This window comes from Amphiura filiformis, chromosome 5 (assembly GCF_039555335.1).
Source record: "Amphiura filiformis chromosome 5, Afil_fr2py, whole genome shotgun sequence".
NCBI classification, from domain to species: domain Eukaryota; kingdom Metazoa; phylum Echinodermata; class Ophiuroidea; order Amphilepidida; family Amphiuridae; genus Amphiura; species Amphiura filiformis.
In genome coordinates this window covers 73405486-73425468 of record NC_092632.1, presented here as the reverse complement: position 1 = coordinate 73425468, position 19983 = coordinate 73405486, and the positions used below count along the sequence as shown (strand labels likewise).

The 19983-nt window shown below is 38.6% G+C and overlaps 1 protein-coding gene and 1 long non-coding RNA gene across 2 annotated transcripts; one reads left to right on the top strand and one right to left on the bottom strand.

The window, feature by feature from the left end:
* Window positions 1-1533: 1533 nt before the first annotated feature.
* On the bottom strand, window positions 1534-9237 carry LOC140153680 (rRNA-processing protein FCF1 homolog). Its single transcript, XM_072176489.1, has 6 exons — window positions 9143-9237; window positions 8979-9046; window positions 6230-6462; window positions 4407-4567; window positions 3267-3361; window positions 1534-1720 (listed from the first exon to the last, which is right to left on the bottom strand). The coding sequence occupies exons 1-6, from the start codon at window positions 9143-9145 to the stop codon at window positions 1672-1674; spliced, it is 609 nt and encodes a 202-aa protein (XP_072032590.1). The 5' UTR covers window positions 9146-9237; the 3' UTR covers window positions 1534-1671.
* Window positions 9238-14990: 5753 nt separating this feature from the next.
* On the top strand, window positions 14991-18748 carry LOC140151970 (uncharacterized). The gene is made up of 3 exons (XR_011859010.1): window positions 14991-15265; window positions 16187-16271; window positions 17842-18748. It is a non-coding gene; the product is annotated as an uncharacterized lncRNA (long non-coding RNA).
* Window positions 18749-19983: the final 1235 nt, after the last annotated feature.

Here is a 19983-nt window from a genome sequence, read left to right as displayed (position 1 = left end):
AGCCCTGGTTTTTAGTCAATTTAGACCCCTGGGTTCCAATTCGCTGCATGTAAAGCAGTTTTTCAATGCTGATCCCCTGTAGAGCCCAAAATACATCATTTTACCTTTTAAGCTAATATAACTTGATAATGGTGTCACAGAAAGGTCAAAGAGAAATGCATTGAAGTGGTTTTCAACAAGATTTCAGCAATTTTGAAATTTCACCCCTATATCAGGTAGTGTACTATGTCCCTTTAAAATGAGACTTTGACAACTTCCCTCAAATTAAAATTTTTACATGCAGCAGATTCAAACTTGTCACCTCAAAATGACTTAAAACACCTTTCTGATCTTTTAGTGTATCTTGTGCATGGTTCCCTACTAATCGGTGTTTACTCTCTTTTGCGATGACTGTGCAAAGAGTCGATTAGCTCTCCCAGCTATAGAATAATAGTCCAACCTCACAAATTCAGCTGTGCTTAAGCCTTTAAATTGGAGCAGGATACTGAATGACACTGTAAAGCTATTTGGTTTCCCTAAACATTGTTAAAAACAACATTCAAATATGAAAGAAATCGTGATTTTGATTTAAACTCGCTTTCATACCTTTCAAATAAGGTATATTGCTGATAGCAATGGTAAGCCGGCAAACATGATGCATGCTAGGAATGAAAAGGGCTCAAAAGCTATCAAATTCATCACTCGCGACGGTGAATTTGAGCCCTTTTCATTCCCAGCATGTATCATTTTTGCCTATCACTCACTATCAGCAATATACCTTATGTTTCGAATAATGGTGCCAAAAAGCAACAAGTTTTCCTTGAACCAACTTTCAAGAACCAAGAAGATGTAGGAAGGATAAGTGAAGCTGGACTAGACTTGTCACCTATGTGCTATAATTTTTGAGAAAATGCAAAAATAGGCACAAAATTGGGCAGGGGTGTAGTACTCCCTTAACTTGCAAAACAACAAGGTGATAGAAACATGGGGTTTTCAATGAAATGAAGCTTAAAAATATATACTTGTAATTGAATTTCAACCGACTTCAGACTAATTTTGCTTCATCGCATCACATATGTCAGAACTCAACTGTTGGTTGTATTGCCTATTTATCATGTTGTGTATATGTGACATGTCATGTCAAAAGGACACATTTTTGGGCAGGTTATGAATTTTGAAGTTTTTACATATCTTAAGGTTGGTCTGAACCCTGGAAATATGGAAACTTTTGGGCCTCATAACTTCTAAATTGTTGGTTCAAAGTATATAAAAGTATACATATTTAGAATGGCAAAGACTTGATAAGTTCATCTGTGATGTCAAATTTGGGCCAAAATGGCACTTTTGGCCCAAAGTCCCAAAAATAACGGTTTTTTTTTTAATTTCGACCAACTTTGAGAAATTTGCGCCAAAAATAGTCAAAAAATCATAAAAAAGCCAGATTTTGGCCCAAATTTCAAATATTTTTGGTGAAATTGGTCAAAATTCAAAAAAATGAAAAAACGGGTCCTAGATATTTTGATCTAGTTTTTGAAAATTAAGAAAAATAAAGTGTCTCCTTTTGACATGACACGTCACATATATGCTTTATCAAAGCATGTCCTTGTATCTTTAAACTCTGAGCAAGTTTATAGTAGAGTTAATAAATATGTTCAAGACTTGATATAATGGACCCTGAGGTTTTCTGTGAGGTCATACTCTTGGGGCACCAAAGGCATCTGGCATTCTCTCTATAGTGTACCTGAGAAAAAAAAGGAAGGAAAAAAAAAAGAATAACATTTATTACAAACAAGAACCATCCAATGAGAATTTTCTTATAATCGGCCCCTTCATGCCATTGGATGACGTGGGCTACACAATTATCTACAATTTCAGTTTTCCGCTTTGCTAATTCTGGTCTGATTAGAGTTATGATAGCGATGACTTATGTGGCGGTTTGTAAATTTTGACTGGTACCACCACTGGAGATATCTCCAGGAAGCTGGGCAGCAGTTTGGCACTGTCATAAATTGTATGTTATGTCATTCAAATATTGAATGGGATAGTATTCTCAACCTATGAAATCTACCAGGACCCTGACAGTAAATTTCACTGGTATGCCTGCGGACTTTTCCATTCCGATTTAACCAGCGATTCCCACTGTTGTTTTAGCACCCCGGTACACGCATGGAGGGTGCCATTCCCGGGCGCCATTGGGGTGCTAGGATGCTAAAGGGGGTGCTAAAAGCATGTCCTTAGCACCCAGCTACCATGGCTACGCGATCAGCATCGCGTACAGTACAAGTTTCCAACTGTCAATCATCGGGGGTCAATCACCTCCAGCTTGACAAGGACATCTGAATAGACTAACGCCAAGTCTTACGTGTAGGCATGTCAATTTAGGTTAGTTTTCGTGTTTGAAACGGTATTTTCTTGTATATCTTGGCCCGGATAGCGGGATTGTTTGCCTATTCCATGTAAAATAAAAGTTGGTTCATGGATGTGCTAAAAATGTCATTAAAAAGATTGAAAATAGCTGTTCAACATTTGAAAAAAATTCACTGTAGCAGGCTTGGATGCAGCAACTTAAAGCCGGGTAATTTCATTACTTGAACGGGGAGCATAGACATGATGCAGCTGGTAGAAATCGCGGTAGAGTTCCAAGATAGGCAATGGCAAGATAATGGCGGCTTATATATACACCAGGCACAAAAAGAAACTTGTCAGTTATATTCATCCTTGCTGTTCAATAACTTAATAATTTTGGATTATTCTGAAATATACATTTTGTTAATTGGACATTTCTTTCTCATTTGACAACCTGTTCGTGAACATTGAGCAAGAATTGACCAAGATATGCGCCTCCAAACTCTCAAACCCCAAAATGAAAAGTTGCAATTTTAACGACTCAATTGTGCCTGTTACACTGTGTGCTTTATTGATTGGCCCGTGGTGCTTGTGTGCAATGCAACGATGCGTTCCCAATGAAAATCGTTGAAAATGCAACTTTTGATTTTGGGGTTTGAGGTTTGAGGCGCATATCTTGGTCAATTCTGTTTTTTTTTCACGAACAGGGTGTCAAATGAGAAAGCAAAGTCCAATTAACAAAATATATATTTCAGAATAATCCAAAATTATCATGTTATTGAACAGCAAGGATGAATATAACTGACAAGTTTCTTTTTGTGCCTGGTGTATATTTTCTAGTTAGCTATCATATCCCAATTTGTTTTATCTCTGAATCTACAGGCAATCCACATGACCCTGATACAAAACACAAATTATTTTATAAAGCATGTTATACCTACCTTTGTTGTGAGATATACATGATTGGCACACCAGGGACCTTTCGTATTCTTCTCTTCAAATCTCTGTCACATGTGGCTACTATATAACATTTATGCTGGAAAATAAGCAAAAAACAGTAATTTAATAATTATTCATTAGGGCTCATATTGAAATACCCTACCAAATTTTTCACACAGAAAGAAGGCAGGATTCCCCTCGCTAAGCGTGCGCCTCAGGAAAGCTCGGTCATAAAACGGATGGATTATATGCATCAGTGATACACCCTGCCCAGGATTTTTAACAAAAGGCTAGCACAGGAAAGCTGCAGGATGGCGCACACCTTCCTGTGTAAGGGAATTTCAATATGAGCCCTTACACATTTATAGCTTGCACTGTAACATAATATGGTTGATAAATGCATAGAGCAGTGTGAAGCAAAGCGTGAGCAGAGCAAAATAAATTCTCACTCTCTCTCTTGAAAAATATGCTTTTATAGAATATTTTGATTATGTAATTATTGTTCATGATCGTTGGGAACTGATGGCTCATTATGTATGTCTTTTCTCCTCCATCAGTTCCAAGCACAGGGAATTAAAAAAAAAAAAAAATATGCTTTTATATTCCCCAGATTTGGACTTCCTAAACATACAACTTTTTCTTCACTCTTGAAAATCTTGTACCTATACTTTGTTCATGTCTTAATAAGTGAAAAATGAAGCAAGTTGTAAACTGTTTGTAAAATGCATGTCACAGCACCAGAGAGCCAGCTCAAGTGAAAACGACTCGGCTGTTTTCTTACATTTGAAACCCAGTGGACACCATTTTGACACTGAGGACGTCCAAATTTTGGATTGTGAGTATCGATGGTTTGAGCAAGGTGTGAAAGAGGCAATCTGGGTGAGGGTGGCGCAACCGTCCCTCAACTGCGGTGGAGGGGTCTGGGCAAAGCTTTCTCATGGCTGGGACAGAATCATAAAGGACATTCCTCATGGACCGTTATCTATACCAGAAGTTACCGGAACTCAAGGTCATTTGCATCACAACCCACCTGAAGACGGAAGGTTTTAGTCGCAATGTCAGTTCGTCTGTCAAAATTAAGTATGTCTGATTGACCAGATAACCCCAGATTTAATTTAAATCTTCTTTTCAAGTGTTATTACCTGTGTAACTCTCTGTACCAAGCAGTCATCAGCATAGATGCCTTTATGCATGCATGGTAATCGATCAAATCTAGAATCTTTGATGATTTTTAGTGCTACTGTGTATTTCTTTCCAAGTCTCTCTATTTCACCCATCACACAGTCTGTAATGCATGGAATACCTGCAACAGACATAAGAAAACAAATATAATCAGAATTATATCATACTAGATTTCGCGGTTCTCGGGTTGGGCGGTTCTCGTGATAGAACACCCGTTACCCATAATACTTGTCCTGACCTTTCAAACTACTACGATATATGCATGGATATACATCTCACTGTCACACTGTAATGGTTTCCGAAGTGCGATGCGGTACTCTGCGCACACCCCAGTTGATACTCCGCGATAGCACACCGCGAACATGTGATATCGCACCGCGCGTACGCGATAGCGTGCGGACGGACGGATGGACACTCTGTGATTAGTATTATGATGGGTACTTTGGGTTGATTCAAGATCATATTAAACAAAAACTATAATAATTATAATCAACAAAAGGTATTCAATACACAAAAAGGACATTGCAAGAAAATATAGTTCAGGCCTACCAACTTTGTAATAAAATATGAATGATAAAATACATTTTTCCTACATGTAGCAAAATTAGGAATAACGTTGTTTTGTTATAAGCAATAAGGATCACATGATTGGTATACCCAATGATAGTAAGTGAAGGGGTATGCTGTGAAACTAGTAGTAACGGTTGCCTTTTCCAGAGGTCTATACTTTGAATTTGTTTCTACGCTCACCTGTAATGGGTTTGAGCACTTTTAATTCCAAAGTTAGTCACCTGAAAAATAATACTTGTTATACACTTATAATGTATAAAATTTATAACATAACGAGAAGAAAATAATAGTATTATAACTATATAAGTGTACTCTTTCACTCTGTTTAGAACATTATCAACTAAGCATTTTGGCATAATTGACAAAATTGCTTTTTAATTTAATTCAAACTAAGTTAGTTTCTTTAAATATCAGATTATGTTATAACATATATACAAGTCCAGAATTTTACTTGCCTCTTAGACGTTCCATCTTCCGTGTGGATGATTTCATGAGTAGGCCTAATGCGCCGATCTAGCCACTGCACCACCTCTGGCAATCCTCCTACTCTCATCCCCATGGTGTGTAGTTTCTTACAGTAGCTGATTGTGTATGTGACTCAAAGAATAAGTTGCTTCTTTGCCAGATGTTGTGCAGCGGCTAGATCGGCGCATTACTGATGAAATCTTCCAAACGGAAGATGAAACGTCTAGAACGCGAGTAAAATTCTGGACTTGTACAACATAATCTGATATTTTACTTAATTATATCAGTCTTGATGAACTTATTCAAATAATTCATTTCTTTCTATAACATCTTTATTTGATACAACCACCAGTTCCATTCGAGTGAGAGGGACGTTGAGCATCAACACACAGTGTCTATGAGCGAAAACCTAACACCCCTCTCAGCCTCAGTGGCAGTTGAGATTGGATTAAGCACTTCCTTTCTCTTGACCCAAAGGCTGACAGTAAAATTGTTTACTTGATTGTTGGCAGTGGCCTTCCTTTCCTTGTTCTTTGTCTTCAAATCTGTTTCTCACTTCTCTTTCCATACAGGCCAGCATACTTATAGCTTTTTAGCCTGGCTTGAGCATTTTGTTTGAGCCTGGTCCCATCTGGACCCAAGCGTGTCTCCACACTGAGCGACCGTTTAAACAAACAAACAAACAAACAAACAAACAAACAAAACCGGTGAGCAGATCAAGTAAAACAGACAATAACAGTACACTTACATTTTGCGTATAAGCAGTCCATCATACCCTGCATTAAATCAATCTTGTGTTTGATTGAAAAATTGACAAAGTTGGTATCTACTAAAACGTAATATGGCGGACCTAGTTGTGTGTTGTACTTGAAGAATAAAGCTGACGAATACTGGGGTACCTCCCTGGTTACAACGCTGGATTCCTCCTTCTTCTTTCGTTTCCATTTGGGAACTTCTTTCTTCTCCCGTTCTTGGTCTTTTCTGAAATTATAAATAGAGAACAATATTTGTCTCTTATCTATGTAGAAGCTGCTTTCTACTCTCTATTCCAGAAAAATACAGCACTAATTTTTTGGGAGTTAAAAAAATATTATCAAGTTCTGCCAAATGAACTAGCAAAAACATTGTCAAATTTGAATTACGTTTTGGTGTAGGGCCTACCCCGGTACCAGAACAAAATTACAACAGTGTCTTATGAGGCAGTGTAAAATGTATCATAATCATGCATAACTCGCAAACGCAAAATCGGAATCAACTGAAATTATGGGAATAAGCTTTTTTTTTGATATCTACTCTACTGTAGAACAATGTAATAAAAAGCAGATGTTACGATCACAAAATACACCTAGGCTCTTTAGAATATTAAACGGTCTATTTTGTAGTTGAACAGCCAAGGACTTCCCAAATTTTGTTAATGCAATTTTAGCAAAATTTTTGATGCAATCACCTGTCGTGATAGGCTGTGTTAACTTCTGAACTTACGTGGCTTTACACAGCGTTATGATTATGCGAATCCAACTAGATTTTGAAAGCAACTTGGTGTCTAGCCTCAATTTCAAATGTGAAGCTATCGGTGAGCAAATAGCCTAGACTTGATTTTCGAGCAAGGCATAGGCAGACATAGGCCTTTAAAATAAGGTACATATTCTGGGGAGCATAACAAACACCAAATTGGTGTTTTATGACCTTTGACATGCATGTATTCTTTTGCCGAGAGTGACATGTCTTTCAATTCGTGCCGAGTGTCCAAGTTGGCAGACTTGACTATGCTTCAGTGGTCATGAAAGGATTCAATAGATAACCATTGCCCCAATAATCCCAAGCTAAATTGTCAGAAACTGCTCCTTGGAAGATGTATCATATAAGAACTCAGTCCTCATACAATGTACGATAGTCATATAACGTCCAAAAGATAAATGACTGACTAATGACTATCAGTATCATTGAAAAGTTGAAAGTATTTCAATGCTTGATCGAACCAATACATGTGTGTCGGGTCGCTAATAAACATGATAAAACCCACTTGAGAACACACAATTGCCGGTCATTTCTAAAGATGCATTTATACTCGATCGCTTTTGCAAAAACTGAATCGCACGCATGATCAGTGTACTAAATCGCCGTCGTTTTTGCATGCTGAGCATGTGCATGATTCGCTGTTTTTCAAAAGCGACACATAGACCTATATTTGACACCCTCTGCTCTATCTGTCAACGTTTGCTAAAATTACACACATAACTTGTGCAGTTATAGACGACAATGATTCAGTCTGATGTTACTCGAGAACTCTTAGCTTCAAATTTGCACATGATAGTTACGCATTCGATGCTAGAGTGCGTTGCTATAGTTTTTCGGTTGGACAGCGCCACAACGGTGTAATTTTTTGCAACAGAGGTTATTTATTCTGTTAATGTTGAAATTTAGATGAAAGTTATTTCAATGAGTCGACTGTATCTTTTGAGCAGGATTTACCTATTTTGGACAGTCTAAAAATTTGCTGAAGTGTAATTTTAGCAACATTTTTGATGCGATCGCCTGTCGTGATCGGCTGTGTTTACTTCTGGACTTCCATTGCTTTACATGGTGTCATGCTTCATCGAATCCGACTAGATTTTGAATGCAATGGTCTCTAGCCTAGAATGTGAGGCTATCGGTGGTGAGCAAATTCTTGGCTAGACTTCTCGAGCAAGTCTGATGTCTAGACTATGATGAGTAACCCATGTGAGTATAAACACAGTCACAGATTTACAAAAGTCAATGACTAATTTACATATAGCCTAGGCCAGTTGTAGTAACTACAAATTTCGAACGTTTGAGGACTTGTTCTCAAGTTGTAGAAGTTGCCATAGGGTGGCTAGAGTGTTAATTATTTTCATTATAAATGTCGCAAAATATTAATATTGACAATAATTAATAACCTGTTTCACCTCTCCATATATTCATACATTGCTCACCTGTGTTTTCATATCATATTTTGTGGTGAAAAATGATTGCAAATGTGTAATTTGCAATCATTTTTGGAGCAACGATTTCTTTGAACCAACGGCTTAGTGTGTATGTGAATGCACATTAAACACATACAAACACATACACAGCACCTGTTGCAAACTCCCGGTCGGAGCCGGGAGTTTCAATTATTGGAACTGAGCCTAGGCACAAAAGACCGTGTTCGTGTACCATTATTCAGCCAAACATGGCAGAGTAGGGCCCGGATGTCCTATAGCCTATAATCTTCACAACGTCGACGTTAATTTTCTCAAGGAAAGACTCAGTCTCAAGAGAGAGATACGAAAAGCGAACGTCTCGACTAGGCGCGCTGCCAAAATGAAAATATGCCCATTGCCCAATATTAAATTTATAGCAATATATCAGAGGATCTCGATGCAGGACTTTTCCATGGAAATTATTATAATTTTATAACTATGGCATATTGATATTTATTATTGATGGATGTCCAACGAACATGACGAATTCGGAAGTCATGCAGTGGAACTTACATTCTCGCATCCCGAAGAGAGATCATCTTCTTCATCACTGCAAATTTCCTTTGTCTCTTATCCTTGCCCTGTAAATGATAAATAAAAAAGAACCATAAGACATTCGCCATGAAAACTACAGGAAATCATCTTTGTTACTCGCCCCAAATAGTAAATTTACATACCATGTTGATTTACGGAATTCCGACACACAGTTGCATGCAAAACCTTTGACCTGAAAATGGACTTACCGGAACAGAATTAAATAGACATAATCGATTTATTGGAAAGGTTGGTCGGATTATTGTAAAAGTTGGGCGGATTATTGCGAGGAGTCCTCTTGGTTTTCTTGCCATGGCTCATCAGTGTTGTGTAACTTGTGTTTATATTTATTTTCATGTTTTTAATATTTGAGTGTTTTGAAATATGATGTCAGTTAGTGTAATTTTTAATGTAAATGTCATGCAATTCAGCCGTTGGTGAATCCATAAATTCACTATAACACTCTTGATCACCAATTCACTAATAGGCCTACAACATTATATAGGCCTATAATTCATGTAATCTGATTGGTTAAAAGTGCGGTCATTGAATTAGCTATGCCCTCAATAGAAACGAACTATGGACCGATTTGAGTCTACGCATGTGCAATCACATCGTGCATCCATTTGGTATATCAAAACTAATATTGACTGCTTTATTCGGGACATGGTTAAAATGATTTCAAAACCATGCTATGACCCTCGGCTGCGCCTTAGGTCATAGCATGGTTTTGAGATCACCTTGGGCCTATAATTTTAACCATGTCCCTAATAGCAGTCAATATTTGTATCCTATTGCCTCATTGATTGCCTCATTGATCACCCATCCATAAATTCACTACAACACTACTGCCTCATTGATCATCCATCCATAAATTCACTACAACACCATTGCCTCATTGATCATCCATCCATAAATTCACTACAACACTATTGCCTCATTGATCATCCATCCATAAATTCATTGCAACTATTGCCTCATTGATCATCCATCCATAAATTCATTGCAACTATTGCCTCATTGATTATCCGTCCATAAATTCACTGCAACACTACTGCCTCATTGATCATCCATCCATAAATTCACTACAACACTATTGCCTCAGTGATCATCCATCCATAAATTCACTACAACACTATTGCCTCATCATCATCCATCCATAATTCACTGCAACACTACTGCCTCATTGATCACCCATCCATAAATTCACTGCAACACTATTGCCTCATTGATCATCCATCCATAAATTCATTGCAACACTACTGCCTCATTGATCACCCATCATAAATTCACTACAACACTACTGCCTCATTGATCACTCATCATAAATTCACTACAACACTACTGCCTCATTGATCATCCATCCATAAATTCATTGCAACACTACTGCCTCATTGATCACCCATCATAAATTTACTACAACACTACTGCCTCATTGATCATCCATCCATAAATTCACTACAACACTACTGCCTCATTGATCATCCATCCATAAATTCACTACAACACTACTGCCTCATTGATCACCCATCCATAAATTCACTACAACACTATTGCCTCATTGATCATCCATCCATAAATTCACTACAACACTACTGCCTCATTGATCATCCATCCATAAATTCACTACAACACTACTGCCCTCATTGATCACCCATCCATAAATTCACTACAACACTCTGCCTCATTGATCACTCATCATAAATTCACTACAACACTACTGCCTCATTGATCATCCATCCATAAATTCACTACAACACTACTGCCTCATTGATCATCCATCCATAAATTCACTACAACACTACTGCCTCATTGATCACCCATCATAAATTCACTACAACACTCTGCCTCATTGATCACCCATCATAAATTCACTACAAAACTACTGCCTCATTGATCACCCATCCATAAATTCACTACAACACTACTGCCTCATTGATCATCCATCCATAAATTCACTACAACACTACTGCCTCATTGATCATCCATCCATAAATTCACTGCAACACTGCTGCCTCATTGATCATCCATCCATAATTCACTGCAACACTATTGCCTCATTGATCACCCATCCATAATTCACTGCAACACTGCTGCCTCATTGATCATCCATCCATAAATTCACTACAAAACTACTGCCTCATTGATCATCCATCCATAAATTCACTACAACACTACTGCCTCATTGATCATCCATCCATAAATTCACTGCAACACTGCTGCCTCATTGATCATCCATCCATAAATTCACTGCAACACTGCTGCCTCATTGATCATCCATCCATAATTCACTGCAACACTATTGCCTCATTGATCACCCATCCATAATTCACTGCAACACTGCTGCCTCATTGATCATCCATCCATAAATTCACTACAACACTACTGCCTCATTGATCATCCATCCATAATTCACTGCAACACTGCTGCCTCATTGATCATCCATCCATAATTCACTGCAACACTATTGCCTCATTGATCACCCATCCATAATTCACTGCAACACTGCTGCCTCATTGATCATCCATCCATAAATTCACTACAAAACTACTGCCTCATTGATCATCCATCCATAAATTCACTACAACACTACTGCCTCATTGATCATCCATCCATAAATTCACTGCAACACTGCTGCCTCATTGATCATCCATCCATAAATTCACTGCAACACTGCTGCCTCATTGATCATCCATCCATAATTCACTGCAACACTATTGCCTCATTGATCACCCATCCATAATTCACTGCAACACTGCTGCCTCATTGATCATCCATCCATAAATTCACTGCAACACTCTGCCTCATTGATCATCCATCCATAAATTCATTGCAACACTACTGCCTCATTGATCATTCATCCATAAATTCACTGCAACACTACTGCCTCATTGATCATCCATCCATAAATTCATTGCAACACTACTGCCTCATTGATCATTCATCCATAAATTCACTGCAACACTACTGCCTCATTGATCATCCATCCATAAATTCACTACAACACTACTGCCTCATTGATCATCCATCCATAATTCACTGCAACACTATTGCCTCATTGATCACCCATCATAAATTCACTGCAACACTACTGCCTCATTGATCATCCATCCATAAATTCATTGCAACACTACTGCCTCATTGATCATCCATCCATAAATTCACTACAACACTATTGCCTCATTGATCACCCTTCCATACATTCATTGCAACACTACTGCCTCATTGATCATCCATCCATAAATTCACTACAACACTATTGCCTCATTGATCACCCTTCCATACATTCATTGCAACACTATTGCCTCATTGATCACCCTTCCATAAATTCACTACAACACTATTGCCTCATTGATCATCCATCTATAAATTCACTGCAACACTACTGCCTCATTGATCATCCATCCATAAATTAAGGGGCTCAATATAAAAACGACCTATCCCACATTTTGGTAAAAATATAGGGCGCTGCTGAAAAATATAAAGGTCACCAAAGGTCATTATTACAAACATGAAACATTATGAATGTAACTTGGTAAAGTTGTAGAATTAACGTTTTAAGATGTGAAATTGTTATGTATCGTATTGAAAATTCGCACACAGTTTTCTCAAAATAACCCAAATGTGGGATAGGTCGTTTTTAAATTGAGCCCATTCACTACAATACTCCTGCCTCATTTATCATACATACATACATACATACATACATGAGAGCTTTTGTTACACGCCATTTCAAAAGATCACAGCGTGAAAAACCAAAACATAGGCAAAATATATACAAGAAACAACTGAAAAAACGAAAGAAAAATGAAGCAAGCAAAATTATGTTTGCGGAAACAGGTGGGTTTTGAGGCCTTTTTTAAAGGCAGAGACTGTTTGAGCACTTCGCACAGATGACGGTAAATTGTTCCAGATTAGAGGTGCATTGTAGGTAAATGCCTTGTCGGCAGCGGATTTAAAAGTCCAACTACGTATGATCGGCAAATTCAAACGTGTGCGATCTGAGGCGGATCTAAGGCCCTCGCGAGGATTCTTAAGTTCCAGGCATGATGACAGGTATTCTATTCCAATGCCGGCAAGGCATTTAAAAACATACAGCATGGCTTTGAATGTTATTCTATCCTCTACAGGCAACCAGTGGAGCTGATGTAAAAGCGGCGATCATCCATCCATAAATTCACTGCAACACTATTGCCTCATTGATCACCCATCCATAAATTCACTACAACACTATTGCTTCATTGATCACCCGTCATAAATTCACTACACCACTTTTGCCTCATTGATAATCCATCCATAAATTCACTACAACACTGTTGCCTCATTGATAATCCATCCATAAATTCACTACAACACTACTGCCTCATTGATCATCCATCCATAAATTCACTACAACACTCTGCCTCATTGATCATCCATCCATAAATTCACTGCAACACTATTGCCTCATTGATCATCCATCCATAAATTCACTGCAACACTGCTGCCTCATTGATCATCCATCCATAAATTCACTACAACACTATTGCCTCATTGATCATCCATCCATAAATTCACTACAACACTACTGCCTCATTGATCACCCATCCATAAATTCACTACAACACTACTGCCTCATTGATCATCCATCCATAAATTCACTACCAACACTACTGCCTCATTGATCACCCATCATAAATTCACTACAACACTACTGCCTCATTGATCATCCATCCATAAATTCACTGCAACACTACTGCCTCATTGATCACCCATCATAAATTCACTACAACACTACTGCCCCATTGATCATCCATCCATAAATTCACTGCAACACTGCTGCCTCATTGATCATCCATCCATAAATTCACTACAACACTCTGCCTCAGTGATCATCCATCCATAAATTCACTGCAACACTACTGCCTCATTGATCATCCATCCATAAATTCACTACAACACTACTGCCTCATTGATCACCCATCCATAAATTCACTACAACACTACTGCCTCATTGATCATCCATCCATAAATTCACTGCAACACTATTGCCTCATTGATCATCCATCCATAAATTCACTGCAACACTATTGCCTCATTGATCATCCATCCATAAATTCACTACAACACTATTGCCTCATTGATCATCCATCCATAAATTCACTGCAACACTATTGCCTCATTGATCATCCATCCATAAATTCACTGCAACACTATTGCCTCATTGATCACCCATCCATAAATTCACTACAACACTATTGCCTCATTGATCATCCATCCATAAATTCACTGCAACACTACTGCCTCATTGATCACCCATCATAAATTCACTACAACACTACTGCCTCATTGATCATCCATCCATAAATTCACTGCAACACTGCTGCCTCATTGATCATCCATCCATAAATTCACTACAACACTCTGCCTCAGTGATCATCCATCCATAAATTCACTGCAACACTACTGCCTCATTGATCATCCATCATAAATTCACTACAACACTACTGCCTCATTGATCACCCATCCATAAATTCACTACAACACTACTGCCTCATTGATCATCCATCCATAAATTCACTGCAACACTATTGCCTCATTGATCATCCATCCATAAATTCACTGCAACACTATTGCCTCATTGATCATCCATCCATAAATTCACTACAACACTATTGCCTCATTGATCATCCATCCATAAATTCACTGCAACACTATTGCCTCATTGATCATCCATCCATAAATTCACTGCAACACTATTGCCTCATTGATCACCCATCCATAAATTCACTACAACACTATTGCCTCATTGATCATCCATCCACACTGAAAACTTAAACTAGTCAATTACAGGCTGGACTAGCTTTAAACTAGTCAAACTGGTTAGTCAAGCCTGCTTGACTAGCTTAAGCTAGTATTTCAACCTAGTCAAGCCTGCTGGACTAGTTTTCAGCCAACTGGACTAGTTTTGATTAGTCCAGCTGGCTTGACTAATGTGATTTGACCTGCTGGACTAGTTTTAAGGATTGACTAGCTTTGGTTAGTCCAGCAGGAAGTTAGTCAAGACGCCTGCTTGACTAGCTTAAGCTAGTCAATTTGCCAGTAGTCTGTGGTATGCGACCTCTGACCCAACTGAAATCTGTAAGCGGGGAAACATACATTTTGTAACCGTCAACTGCTGAGGTCAACTGGATACTGCTGTCACTTCACTATACAGAGAAACACTCTCAAGTTTTTGCCACAAAATGTCCTGGAATTAATTCATCAAGATTTTGTAGAACATGAAGGTAAGTCTTGCTTTGTGTTGATGTATGTAAGGTTGCAATTTGTTATGATATTACATCAGAAACACAAAAATAGTATCAGCTCAGAATGCCAGTCACTAACCCTATATAATCATGATAATATGCACTATGTACAGCAGTGGTAACAGCACAATACAACATGCATACGTACTACTACTAGTAATTTTGTTGTTTATAGCAATCATGTGTGCACTATGATATTCTACAATGTACTTGCAATTGGCATGATTGGGCCTTGGTCATCAATTTTAGTGTAAGTTCAAGTCTTGGCACCTTTATAATGATATAAAGGTATTGGTAAGCTAGCTGATGAGCCCAGATCCTCCAAGTTAAATTAGGGACTGCCTGTGTGGACAGTGTGTAGGCCTAATTATATATTATAACATAAGCCACCACTGGGGATGGGGGTAAAGTTGTGTAGGCCTACCGGTAATGTTTTTGCTACTTTATTGTTTGTTGCTATAATTTATTCTAAATGAATTAGAAGAAAACTACTTGGAATAAAGTGAAATGAAATTGGGAGAGGGGGTGTTGGCTAGCGAAAAAGGGGAGCAATTTTGGCACACATTCATGGGGCACCTTTTAAAGAAAATGATATTAAAAGCCGTAGGAAACAGTACGGAAATGCTATGTAAATTTTCCGCTTGCAATATGTTTGCAAAATTGGATCCCAAAATTTGGCATATAGGGGGATTTTGGGTAGGCCAAGGGGGGGGCAAGCATTTTGGGGCATGCCATTTGGAAATTCCTCAAGGGGCTCTCAACTAAGAAATGCTATGTGCATGGTCTGCAAAATTATTAATTATCACTTTCTTTAGAATAACAACCACGACCCAAACAATATCTACAGTCAACAGTTTGTCAAATTATACCATTTTAATGTCATGTATTTTTTTCATATAGGTTCTGTTCCTTTTTTGACGATGCAACCGTGAAGCTTGAAAGACTCAACATATACAGTCTGTAGGATTTCACTCAAATAACAAAGGTAATTGAAAAATGTATGACCAGATGACAGCCTCATCCCCCTACTGTTATAAATATCTTATCAAAATGAAGAATTTTTTTTGGCATCAGAAGAAAGCTTATATAATTATAACCCCAAGTGAAATTTTATGCCTGAAATATGTTTTTAAGTTTAGCATGTTTAAATGTTGTAAACTGTGGTTACCACACATATGGATCTCAGTGGCGGCACCTGGATTTTGGGTGGGGGTGGGGGATGGGGAGTAAATTTCAGGGAGGGGGGGACAAAATCAACACATTTTGGGTTAAATTGCTGCAAAAAGTGAAAATTTGAGGGACCAAGAAAAATATGGGGGGAGCAAATGCCCCCGTATTGCCTCAACGATTGGTTTTATGGCCATTGTGAAACACATTTTTGCTGCTAAATGTTAAAACTGCTACTAGTGCAATTTAACTCAAAAGTCATCACGAAGAAATCAGAAATTAGTGTGATGCCAGCCTCAATGTGAGGTATCTTCAAAACACAACAGAATGTCAGAATCTGACCATGCCCTTTAAGACAGTACGCTATATTTTGTAAACACTGTCCCTGGTGGTGGATTCTAAAAATGTGGAAAAATACATGACCAACCAAAATTTTGGAGGTGTAAGAACTTCCTTAAATTTTGGTGGTTTAATTGGTGGGACTATTACGGAACCCCCAAAGTGACATGGAAGAAAAAAACTTGGGCCCGAGATTGTAACTTGGGGCCCGACATCGTAACTTGGAGTCCGAGTTAGTAACTCAGGGCCCCGCAATACCATCTCGGATTCTCGGCTTAGTAAGTCGGGGCCCGAGTTACTATCTCGGACCCGAGTTACTCAGTTGGGGTCCCGAGTTACTAATTCGGGGCCCTGAGTTACTATCTCGGGCCCCAAGTTACTATCTCAGGGCCACAGGTACTATCTCGTGCCCCAAGTTACTATCTCAGACCCCGAGTTACTAAGTCGGGGCCCCAAGTTACTATCTTGGGGCCCGAATTACTATTTCGGGCCCTGATGTACTATGTCGGACCCTGAGTTACTATGGCGGGACCCCGAGTTTCTATGTCGGGACCCCGAGTTTCTATGTCGGGACCCCAAGGGACCCCTGAGTTACTATCTCGGGCCCCAAGTTACTATCTCAGGGCCTGAGTTACTATCTCAGACCCCGAGTTACTATCGCGGGGCCACAGGTACTATCTCGTGCCCCAAGTTACTATCTCAGACCCCGAGTTACTAAGTCGGGCCCCAAGTTACTATATTGGGGCCGAGTTACTATTCGGGACCCTGAGTTACTATCTCGGGACCCTGAGTTACTATCTCAGGGCCCCGAGTTACTATCTCGGGCCCTGAGTTACTATCTCTGGGCATGAGTTACTAAAATCGAACTCCGTTTTTTTCCTTCCATATCACTTTGGGGGGTCCGTAGACTATACATGTATTAAACTGTAAATAAAGTTCTCGCTGACACAAAATATTTTTTCAGAAAACTGCCAGATGTGAAAGCAGGAATATTCATTTTGCCTATTAAAGTTTAACTAATAGTAACTTTTTGTATAATTTGCTTTCAGGTGCTGCTGAAATGTAACCCAACTGTGGTAGAAATAGACTTCCAACAATTGCAACTAATCAAGAAGAAAATGCTGTACATCAGCCATGCAAAATAACGAGTTAAGGCGTTACACAAACAAGTAGTGTGAAAAAGAACCTTGCACTAATTTTGCCTGTCAAAGATGGATTTATCTGAATCATGCACATGAAACTTGTCTGATTGATTTGACAAACATTCAAAATGGATTCATCAAAACTTTTGATTGTGGTGACTTCATTATTGTGAATATGAGTGACAAACTTTAATGACTATTTTTCTCACAATCAGGCATTAAAAAATTATACAATGCCCTTTCCGACCAGCGGTGGTCCGCTATCTCTAAGGACCACTATCTCTAAGGTTCGCTTTCTCCAAGGTTAGCAAATATGAATTGTAGATTTAAAAAAAGGGACATCATGAGTTTGTTTGCTGGATGACTATGCAATGACGTCACTGCCATATCAGGGAGAAAAATGGTATCATACCTATCCATGATGCTTATTATGTATGTTAATTTGTATGACATCTGGATAGACTCTATACTGTGAATTGTAATCAACATGATCAATATTAATGTTTTTAATCTGTCAAACCAAGCTGTTTTAAACAAAAAACAGTTAAGGTTTTGACATATTAAATACATTTATAATTAGTTATTTATTTATTTCATAAACAGAAATCTTTGTAATTTATGTTTAAGGCTTTTATAATATGAAGAGTTGGGTATCATAATGTTGGATGCAAGATAAGAATGTCATAAAGTTTTTTCTAATGTTATTTTGGACTTTGAATTGTTTCTTATTTCAGAATCTATTGTGTCCAAAAGAGGATAGGATACAGTCTGTGGTGGGTACTAGGTAGGCAGATGAAATGAGACAACATGGTCAGAAGAGAAAAAATCAAAATCCTCGCCAACATGCAGGTCTAGTTCTGTACTAATTATTGGTGCTTGCTTTTGCTTCATATTTCACTATTTATGCTGCATGATTCAAGATTATCTATGGAATAATTCTTGTAAATTCATGCAGGAAGCAATAAGCAAACATTAATCTATCTAGACTAAATCCACATGTGGCTCATTTACTTTCCAATTGTATAACCCTTATCAGACTGTATCCAATCTGCAACTGCATGCATGGTTTGCATTAGGTTTGCTCGGCTGGCTGGACTAGCTTGAGGTTAGTCGAGCATGTTAGTCAAGCCAGCTGGACTAGTCGAGCATGTTAGTCCAGATGGGCACCAGTTGGACTAACTTAAAGCTAGTCAATAACTAGTCGAGCGACTAACCTTAACTAGTCCAGCACGCTGGACTAACATCAAGCTAGTCAAAAAACTAGTCAAGCGACTAACCTTAACTAGTCCAGCGTGCTGGACTAACATCAAGCTAGTCAGCGACTAACCAAAAGCTAGTCAAGCGACTAACTAAAAGCTAGTCCAGCATGCTGGACTAAGATAAGTTAGTCATCCTTGTTAGTCCAGCAAAAGTGACTAGCTTAAAGCTAGTCCAGGTGGGCACCATCTGGACTAGCTTTAAGTTAGTCCAGCTGACCAATTTAGGTTTTCAGTGCATAAATTCACTGCAACACTATTGCCTCATTGATCATCCATCCATAAATTCACTACAACACTACTGCCTCATTGATCACCCATCCATAAATTCACTACAACACTACTGCCTCATTGATCATCCATCCATAAATTCACTGCAACACTGCTGCCTCATTGATCATCCATCCATAATTCACTGCAATTAACACTATTGCCTCATTGATCATCCATCCATAAATTCACTACAACACTACTGCCTCATTGATCACCCATCCATAAATTCACTGCAACACTGCTGCCTCATTGATCACCCATCATAAATTCACTACAACACTACTGCCTCATTGATCACCCATCCATAAATGCACTGCAACACTATTGCCTCATTGATCACCCATCCATAAATTCACTGCAACACTATTGCCTCATTTTTGGTACCCCCCTCCCCTTGTGCAACTTCAAACACACCCCTATCAAAATATTTATGAACATTGAACACTCCCTAAGGGGGATGTCATTTTCTTCGGCAGGGGGGGATCATGAATATGTCGGTGACTGGAGTCGATTTTTTTAC

What these genes read in the sequence shown, in the direction of transcription:
- LOC140153680 (XM_072176489.1), bottom strand. An exon ending in TGGTACAGAGAGTTACACAG is followed by an intron (nt 3,362 to 4,406) that starts GTAATAACACTT and finishes CTTATTTTCCAG; the next exon opens with CATAAATGTTATATAGTAGC. An exon ending in ATGTATATCTCACAACAAAG is followed by an intron (nt 1,721 to 3,266) that starts GTAGGTATAACA and finishes TTTTTTTCTCAG; the next exon opens with GTACACTATAGAGAGAATGC.